Below are 9450 nucleotides of genomic sequence, written 5' to 3' on the forward strand. Positions count from 1 at the left end.
CTCTAAATAAAATACAAAATAGGGCTGGGGATATGGCTCAGTGGTCGAGTGCCCCCGAGTTCAATCCCCAGCGCCAAGGAAAAAAAAAAAAAACAATTTCAGAAGAAATAGAAAATTCTAGAGCTTGTCTTTGAAAGTGTTTTGCTGATTTGCCTAGAATGTCTGTGGGGTTTTTTTTTTGTTTTTTTTTTTTTTAAAAGATGTGTGTACTTGGGCTGGGGTTGTGGCTCAGTAGTAGAATGCTTGCCTAGCACGTGTGAGGCCCTCAACACCACATAAAAGTAAATAAAAGTATTGTGTACAACTAAAACAATATTTTTTTAAAAAAAAAAGTGTGCACATTTAAGGGCTGGGACTGTAGCTCAGTGGTAGAGAGCCTGCCTTGCACGTGTGAGGCACTGGGTTCAATCCTCAACACCACATAAAAAAATAAAGATATTGTGTCCATCGACAACTAAAAAAAAAACAGATGTGTGCATTTAATACTTTTTTATGTGGTGCTGCCGAGGATCAAACCCAGTGCCTCAAACATGTCAGGCAAGCACTCTTCCACTGAGCTACAGTCCCAACTTCCCCATGTCTCTGTGTTCTTTACCTAGAAAATTCCTAATCAAGCCTCAAAATCTCATGTGAACAATTATCACACCCTGTAGAATCTTTCCCAAAACAAGTTAGTTATGCTCCCATATCCTCAAAAGTTTCTGCTGTTCGTGTTCTTAACAGTATTTTGACAAAGGATTTTAAAGTACCATTATGATAAACACATTTTGATCAGTGTGTCATTAGTCAATTTGTTGTTTTGCAAACATAAATGATAGGACTTACAGAAACCAAGATAGCTATGAGATCATTAGGAGATAGAATTTTATCATATCACCATCTGTCATTAACAAAAACGTTATTATGTGTTGCATGACTATTTATTTACCATTGGTTTCCCCTAATAAAAGTGGAAGATAAGATCAGTAACTCCATTAAATTTTCTTATGCCAGACTTACAGTAGTTTTTGTAGTTTACAATTTGTGTGCCTCAGTTCTTGACAGAAAGTCTTCATTGCTAATTCATCAAGGTTACTATGATACAGTTCCAATTCTCTCAAGTTTTCATTTGTGTGAAACACAGAACAGAGATTTTTCCAGCAACGGATAATACGATCATTGTCCCTTTGCCTATATATGAGTGGAAAGAAGAAAAAGATGTGTGAATCTATTTCAGCTCAGTCAACTCTCAGAAGATGATATTAGTATAAAAGTAAAAGTGCTTTGGAAACTGGAGGAGCATTCAGTGCAGCTTTGCCATGGGCATGGTCCAGCAGTAAGTCTTCTCTTTACTTGGCATCTTTCTAGAAGTTTTGTTTTCTTAATAGCTTCCCCATCTCTTATCCACTCCCTAAATACACAAAAAAATTAAAACTAGAGAGATTTCTCTTTGGAGGAAGAGACCTGGGAAGAACAAGAGATCAAATATCTGAAGAGTCAATGTCATGAAGGAAAAAAAAAAAAAGCATATGACCACAAAGTAAGGTTAGGATTAGTAGGTAGCAATTTAGTGTGGTGTGGTATGTTATATATTAAGAACCAAAGGCTTTGAGCCTTATCATTTAACTAATTATAATACTTTAGATACATCACATCAATTCCATGAGCTCCAAGATTTCTTCATTTATAAAATGGAAATGTCTTCTCTCTTTATAAGGTTGTGAAGACTCAATAGTCAAGATAAGTGGGAACTCAGAAGCACCTGCAAACATTAAAATGCTGAACGAGTTAATTATCAGGTATATTACCAAAGACTCTAAGATGAATAAAGGGTGATAAAGGAATAAAACAGAAGTAGCCTGGTGACTAATAAGCATAAGCTCTAGAACACAGAACAACTCAACTCTTCCACTCACTAATTGAAAAATTTACTAATCAAGTGAGCTTCAGCTTATTCATCTTGGCAAATAAAGTTGAGAATCTCTTATGATAACTGTGAAAGTTCAGCAAAGCAACCTATAGAAAATGCAAGTGTCTCAGGTTTTAAGGGCTTCCTAACAATTGTTAGCTATCATTTACATTGAAATATTTAGTAAATAAATTATGTATAAAATATTTACTATAAATATCTGTTGCTTTGTTCATAATAGTTACTAAATAAATTGGTTCCAATACCTTAATTAAATTGGAATGAATGGTACTACAGAGTAATGGTCTACCACTTAAGGTCAAATTTGTGAAAACATAATAAAACATTCAAATATTTCCTATGTACAAATGCTATAGACAAAATGGTGAATGAGACAAGTTTACAATATAGTTATCTTGTAGAATAGACTGAAGTCACCTACAATGACCCTTTTAAAACTTGAGTTCTCAGGTCCTTTTAAAAATTTTTAGCAACAAGGCCAACTCTAGCATTAGCAACTCTGCAACATAAGTGAGGGAAGCTAGCATGAGGCCTGACAATCTAGTGGCCAGACTTCCAAACATTTATTGTTAAGTATAAAAGACATTCTTAGGCCTGGGTTCAGTCACATCTTCTTGAAATGGAACAAGGAAGTCAGACTTAAGAAAACTGACTGAAGAAAATTACTTGAACTCCTTAAAAGTAAAGGTCAGAGCATTCCAGCCCCCAATTTCTATTATCACGGTTCAGAGGAAAAGGAAATATATGTTCTTAAGAGATGGCTGCTTCTGTAATTGTGTATAGGTCCAATGGAACAGCTGGGGAAAAAGTTGGAAAATTAAAGTCTCAGGGGACTCAGATGTGTGACCTCACTCAAGTTATGCCTTTGTGGTGTCTTTTTTTTTTTCCATAAGTAAAATGAGAGAGAGCATCTACTTCATGGGATTGTTGGAAAAAATAAATCAAAGGTCTTAGAAGACTGTCAGGTACACAGTAAATACTCAGCAAGTGTTTGTCTTATTTGATGTTCTTGAATCAAGAACTTATTTTCTAGGGCTGGGGATGTGGCTCAAGCAGTAGCAAGCTGGCCTGGCATACGCGGGGTGCTGGGTTCGATCCTCAGCACCACATACAAATAAAATAAAGATGTGTCCACCAAAAACTAAAAAATAAATATTAAAAATTTCTCTTTAAAAAAAAAAACTTATTTTCTAGGTAAACCTCTGAATCTCAGCTTTGAAACCTTAAATAGATATTTATGTATAAGATGTATAATTTTCTTGCTATCAGCATTAAGCTGGACAACATGTTGAGTGTCTGGCTCATTATGAAACCAAGTAAGCTCTCAATTTTAATTAAATTTGGAACTGAATTCTATAGTTCAATTTGTCCCCCAGATTTAGATGGGTAGGTGAGAAAAGTCAACTTGAGGATAGGAATAGGGCCAAATAATATACATAAAATGCTGAAGGTGAATTATTCTTTTAAAAAATATTTATCCAGGGCTGGGGTTGTAGCTCAGCAGTAGAGTGCTCGCTTAGCATGTGTGAAGCCCTGGGTTCAATCCTCAGCACCACATAGTAATAAATAAATAAAGGTATTATGTCCAACTACAAATAAAAAGAGTAAATATTAAAAAAAACAAAAAACACATTTATCCAGCACCTATTATTTCTTACTAACCTCTGATAGTCTTTACATAGGCATTAAAGGGCTGAGATCTCTCATAAAGCATGCGCACATACACTAAAGGTCTACCTTTAGACAATGGGAAGGTGAGCTAGGTCAGTAGAGTACGGGGGTACACAGTACAGGTAGATGACCTTTGTGTATCAGCTTCAGCAAGTAGTTTCTGGCCCCTTATTTTTCTGGAAGGGATTGTTTTTAAAAATGAATATACTTCCTACAATGGATGCAAGTTTGCATGACACCATATCCTTCCTTCAGAACTGAAGTATTCATTTCCCCGAGTTGCTGGGAATGCTGACAGCTGAGAGTTGTCATCCCTGTGCCTTTTCTAGAATTTTGCCTTCAAACCAGAAAAGCCAGCTCAAGCAAGTTTTTGCTTATTTCTTATAGCAGTCAAGACTGGTCAATAGGGGTTTAAATGCCTGGCCTCCTTGCCACAGAGTGGATCAGCTCTCTAAGGTTATCCCAGCTCTGGGACCTTGGTTCAACTCCTCCTCCAACAAAATCTACTTTCTTTATCCCCCCCACAGGGCACTTACCAAGTGTCGGCTACAGGGCCTGAGTTTAACGGCTTTTCAAATATCATAGTCACAGACAGTTTAATGGTCTCCAAACATTGGCAGTACTGAAGGCAGAATGAAGACACAAGCAAATGGGCTTCCTTGCAAATCTCAATTTTAACCTTTGGAAAATAGCTCATTGCCTGGATTACAAATGCTTCATCTTGAGTCTCATAGAGACAGAAAAACAAGTCCAGAAGTTCCAGCTGTGATGAAGAAGTGTCACTTTTTCCAAATACTTCCATCCACTGAAGTAACTCTGATTTTAACTCCAGGGATATTTTACAATTAAAAGTGTCCTCCAATTGTTTCACTCTATCTTCATTCAAAAGGCCAAACAGAAACCATTTCATTTGCCTCAAATGGGGGTTTTGACAACTTTCACTTTCAAGTAATAGCTTCAAGTCCTCCAAAGACTGGAAGAAATGGTCTCTGTGTTCCCAACTGACTTCCAACATATAGAACATAGCTGCAAAAAACTCCTGAAAATGTAGGTGAGTGAACACATAGCAATTATCATACTCTGTGTCCTTTTGAAGAATATTCGCGTCCAGAAAAATTGAGAGGTCAGATCTGGTTAACCCATGTTTCCTGAGATTGTCTTTGTAGAGCACATGTGTCATGGTCCATACTCCTCTGACAGCCAAGTGGCACAGGCTCCTTAGCTGAGCTTCATTGGGCAGTTTAGGAGAGTGTCCATTTACTGGTGCAAACAGGCTGGAGATACAGCACATAAACAGAGCTGTGGTTGTTTGGCAGATCACCATGACATCGCTGCCCCTCACCATTTGCTGCTTCAGGCAAGTACAGATGATCCAGCACAGTAGGGGAACTTGGCACATGTCAAAAAGCATCTCATTGTCTCTTAATGAACTGAATGCTTTCATGGCCCATGTCTCATCTTCAAAAAACTGGTAAATATAATCCCTTCTTGAATCCTCAGACATTCCTAGTAGCACTGCATAACAGTGGTCCTTCAACAAGGATGCCAGTCTCTTAGAAGCTGTGAATCTTGATGTCACCAACAAGAATGATTCAGAGAGCATCACTTTCCTCAGCAAACTACTCATGAGGAAGGACACAGGGTGTACTTGGGTCCAGTCTTTACAAAGTGCAAACTCAGGTTCCTCAAAGGCAAAGTTCAGTTCGTCAAAACTATCAACAATAAAAAGAAGACTACTTGGCTGGGACAGGATACTTTCAATGGGGATTTCATTGCTAGGCCAGTCCTCTGATATCAATTGAGCAAAGCTTCTCTCTTTCAGCTGGCTAATTTCTCGCCCATTGAGATAAAAAACATAGGCAAACTTCTGTTGATAGAGATTGCCCTCTGCCCATTCTAACATCGCCCTTCTCATCAATGTTGTTTTCCCAACTCCAGCAACTCCCCAGAGCACCACTGTCTGTGGCTGATCACCACTTTTGACATCCACATCAAACAAATGCTCCAATAGGTTTCTCTCTTCCTGAATAATTCCATGATGGAAATCTGTAGGTTCTCCCGGCAAGGAGTTCCTAACCAATATGTCAAAAAATTTTTCCTTTATTTGAATTTTGTATTCTGTTCCACCACCTAGGACATAATGGAGCAGGAAAAACAAAAAAAAAAATGATCAAAACAAATTTGATCACACATGATCAAAACAAATTTCATTAGTTGCAATGTTAAGAATACCAGAGTTACAAAAGTAATATAGGTTGAAATCAAAGATGGCTTAGATTTTTAAATGGAGAAATCAAAACAAATATTTCTGTAGGCTTAAAGCCTGCATTAGAAGCTGTTAAATTGTTATGGAAAATAAAAATTAGATTTACTCTAGAATATGTTCTCTTCTTTATACCTTTCTCAATAGAGAAAAAGAATGATATGTGGTGACCAGAATCATCATCCAGATAAAAAGAGAGACAATAACAGCAACTAGGGAGGACAACAAGACAAACCTGAATCTATACATCAAAATAATCCAAAGTAGATTCATTTATATTAATAAACACTGAAGCAAAGCATGAATATTTTGAAGAAAAGAATTCCCAGTGTCCAAACAGAATCTCATCTTAATCTAGGATCTTGATTTCTCCCTAGATCTCCATTCAAATGATACTGTCTTGGAAAGACCTTCTTTGAATCTTAGTCCTAGAATAGTTCTCCCTTTCATATATTCTCAAAACTTGATGTATTTTCCATTCACAATACATATCACAAGCTTTAATTATTACTTTCAAAGAAATGATACACTTGGGTAGAGACTATATCCCTAGTTCATCATCACATGCCCAGAGATGAATCTCCTTGTACACAAGAAGTGTCAGAAAAGAATGCAATCATAATTGAATACTGTTCAACTTCTGAATAAAGTACAGATATATGCAAATATGCAAAATATCAATTATTTAGTTAAAAAGAAATCAAGTTTCAGGGAAATCTGTTTAATACAATCCTGTCCTGGAAAAAGTAGACAAACTTTATGTGCCTCAAAACCTATAGGATATGCATCAAAATAAAGGTATTTATTTTTCTTATTTTAGAATGTCTTAATGGATAACACTTTAATATAATCACAACAATATTTTCAAATAGGTATTCTACTTATATTATTTATATATGCTTATGTTTAAGTGAAAATGGCAGCAATGATAAACACAAGTTATTATATTTGTACTATGATGTGGTATATTATTTGAAACTAGACTTGGATTAGTTGTACATTTCTGATTCTAAGATATATTAATAGCAGGTTGGGATACGAAGAGGAGAAAAGGAGAAACCCACTTTTTAAATGATATTTTGAATCCTTTAAAAAATAGGTTTGTTTCACTTATGGGAAGTTGAAAAACAAAAATAGAAATAAGCAAACATATGATAGCCAAAACATTTTGGTAGGTTGGAGGAGGAACTATTTGCAAAAACTAAACCCTATCATGAAACTACAATAATTCAAACAGTGTGGAATTGATATACATAAAGAGGAGAATCAAATCATTGCTGTTCTTCATATCTTCAATTTTGTACTTATAATATTTTCTAAAGTTTCTATAAGAAGTACTGTTAACTTTTATCACAAATTGCTGAAAAATAATATAGACATAATTAACTGTATTTAAACAAACATCTCAACAAACCCACTAGGTTTGAAATAATAAAAATTATCATTAGTGTTTTTCATACTACAGGTGTGGGAAGTTATAGTCAAGGTCATTTAATAAGCAAACTGTATTCACTGGTGCTTGAAATTAAGTATATTCTCAATTATTTATTGAATTAAATAATGTGGCCATTTAGAAAACATTGTAGCTAGATTAAAAATAAAGTTCTCTCACTTGGCTCAATTTTCTTTCTACTTTCATTCCATTTATAGAAGCTAGAACTCAACTAAGTATAATTCAAAACAAAACAAGGGAATTAGAAATGGTGATGAACCAGGATGGAGAAGATCTGGTTCCAGAAATTATAATTAACATGAACTAGTTGGTCACCTGGAACTCAATTACAGCACTACTCTGAAAGAAGGTAATAGATGTGATAAGCTGTACGTCCTCTGCCAACTCAAGAAATTTTTAGTCCACCTTGTTCATCACACTGTCAACTTTTAACTGGACATTTCCAAATACTGCTCTCCTGAGGCCCTGCATTAATATGGCCCTGATTCCGACTTTGGACCAGACAGCCAATGTTGTCAACTCTTTCTGAATGATATTCAGGAACAGGTGGGGTATTAGAAGATATTAACAAAAGTTGAACAATGTTCCTCTGGGAGATAAGCCCCCCATGATACTTCAAAAGCTCAAATGCTGACAAAAACCCAACTACTCACCCAGCACCACCTCCTGAATTGGTGCCTCTCCAGCCTCAGCATCCTGTGGTCCCATTTTCTGGGCTGTCCCTGCAACAAGTTCCAACAGAATCATGATATTTTCCAAAATCAAATATTTTAGGTGATGGACAGAACAGGATCCAGCATTTCTACTCAGTGCTCCAGTTCTGAGACTATCTGGGTTAAAAGAAACTAGAGGCAACAGAGCCTCAAACCCCACCAGCTTAGCCAAGGGAGGAAATGATGCAGTGCAAACAAAACTTGCCATTCCTTCTACTCTGTAGGTCTAGGGTAAATGGTGTAGTACGAGTCTCAGTTTCGTTGCCTATATTGACCTTAGAGCAAGATGAAGATGCACAATGTATACACACTTGTAGCTGTAAAGCCTTGTATATGGGCAATGGATTTTAAATGTCTATAATACTGAGATTGCTAAAAATACTTGCTTTGTTTTGTCTTTTAATAATTTTTAGCCCATTATATTTCAGCAAATATTTTAAAGCATATTTGAGATTTCTCAGAATTTAACCTATGACTTTATCGTTTAGGCAAAGGCCATTAGATGGGATAATTCCCATCAGTCAATTTCTTTAGTCATTTTAATAGGTACAAAAAGTTATCCCTGTAAAAAAGCCTGGCTGAGTGATATTACTCAAAATCTCCTGCTTTAGTGTTGCCCAAATGATCTAATAAGCTCCCCATGTATGAGACCACCACTAAGCCTATGTCCCTTAGAGTGGTTTAATCCCCAAGTCCCTCTAAAGAATCATTTGGAAGAGCTCTAGGAAACACTTCCTACTCCCTCCCCCCAGATTTGTCCCCAGTATCACTCACAGTTGATCTCTGCTTTTGCTCTCTGACACAGATCCTTCAAGTTCATCTTGCCAAAGATTTTGAGAGTCACATCCCAGGCCTGCCCTCCTGGATAGTGTTTGTTAATCAGGTTAGCAAGTTCCTCCCGCTTAGCTTTCTTCACAGCAGTCCAGGGTATCGGACAGGGCTGGGGTTCTGTGGTCTCCTTTAGGAACAACTTGAATTTACTTAATTCCTCTTTGTTTAGTTCCTCCAAATACAATAGGAGCCCAAAATCAGAAAAGAAGGAAAACGATGACGATGAATCTGCCATCTTGTCCATGGATCAGAATTCAGGCTTCAGTGGGGAAAAAGAAATTTTAAAAAAACATGGAATAAATGGGACATGTGGAAAAGTATGATTTGAGAACCATAGCATTTTCTGATACATTTCCTGACATAAAACAATCCTTTGACATAGACCACTGTATTGCATTACTTTTTCCACCCTCCCAGAATTCAGTCCCAGCCCCACCATTTTTTTTTTTTAATATTTATTTTTTGGTTGTAACTGGACACAATATCTCTTTTATTTATTCATTCTTTTTATGTGGTGCTGAGGATCGAACCCAGGGCCTCCCACATGCTAGGCGAGCACTCTACCGCTGAGCCACAATCCCAGCCCCCCAGTCCCACCATTTATGAACTG

The 9450-nt window shown here is 36.6% G+C and overlaps 1 protein-coding gene across 1 annotated transcript in view; it reads right to left on the reverse strand.

The window, feature by feature from the left end:
- Positions 1-9075, reverse strand: part of Nlrp14 (NLR family pyrin domain containing 14) — a 28627-nt gene extending 19552 nt beyond the window's left edge. The window contains exons 1-4 of the mRNA XM_027942273.3: positions 8784-9075; positions 7950-8018; positions 4117-5710; positions 1000-1164 (exon numbers count right to left, since the gene is read on the reverse strand). Coding sequence (XP_027798074.2) covers positions 1000-1164; positions 4117-5710; positions 7950-8018; positions 8784-9075 — 2120 coding nt within the window. The remainder of the gene's footprint in view (positions 1-999; positions 1165-4116; positions 5711-7949; positions 8019-8783) is intronic.
- Between the last annotated feature and the right edge of the window lie 375 nt (positions 9076-9450).

This window comes from Marmota flaviventris, chromosome 9 (genome assembly GCF_047511675.1).
Source record: "Marmota flaviventris isolate mMarFla1 chromosome 9, mMarFla1.hap1, whole genome shotgun sequence".
In the NCBI taxonomy this organism is placed as follows: domain Eukaryota; kingdom Metazoa; phylum Chordata; class Mammalia; order Rodentia; family Sciuridae; genus Marmota; species Marmota flaviventris.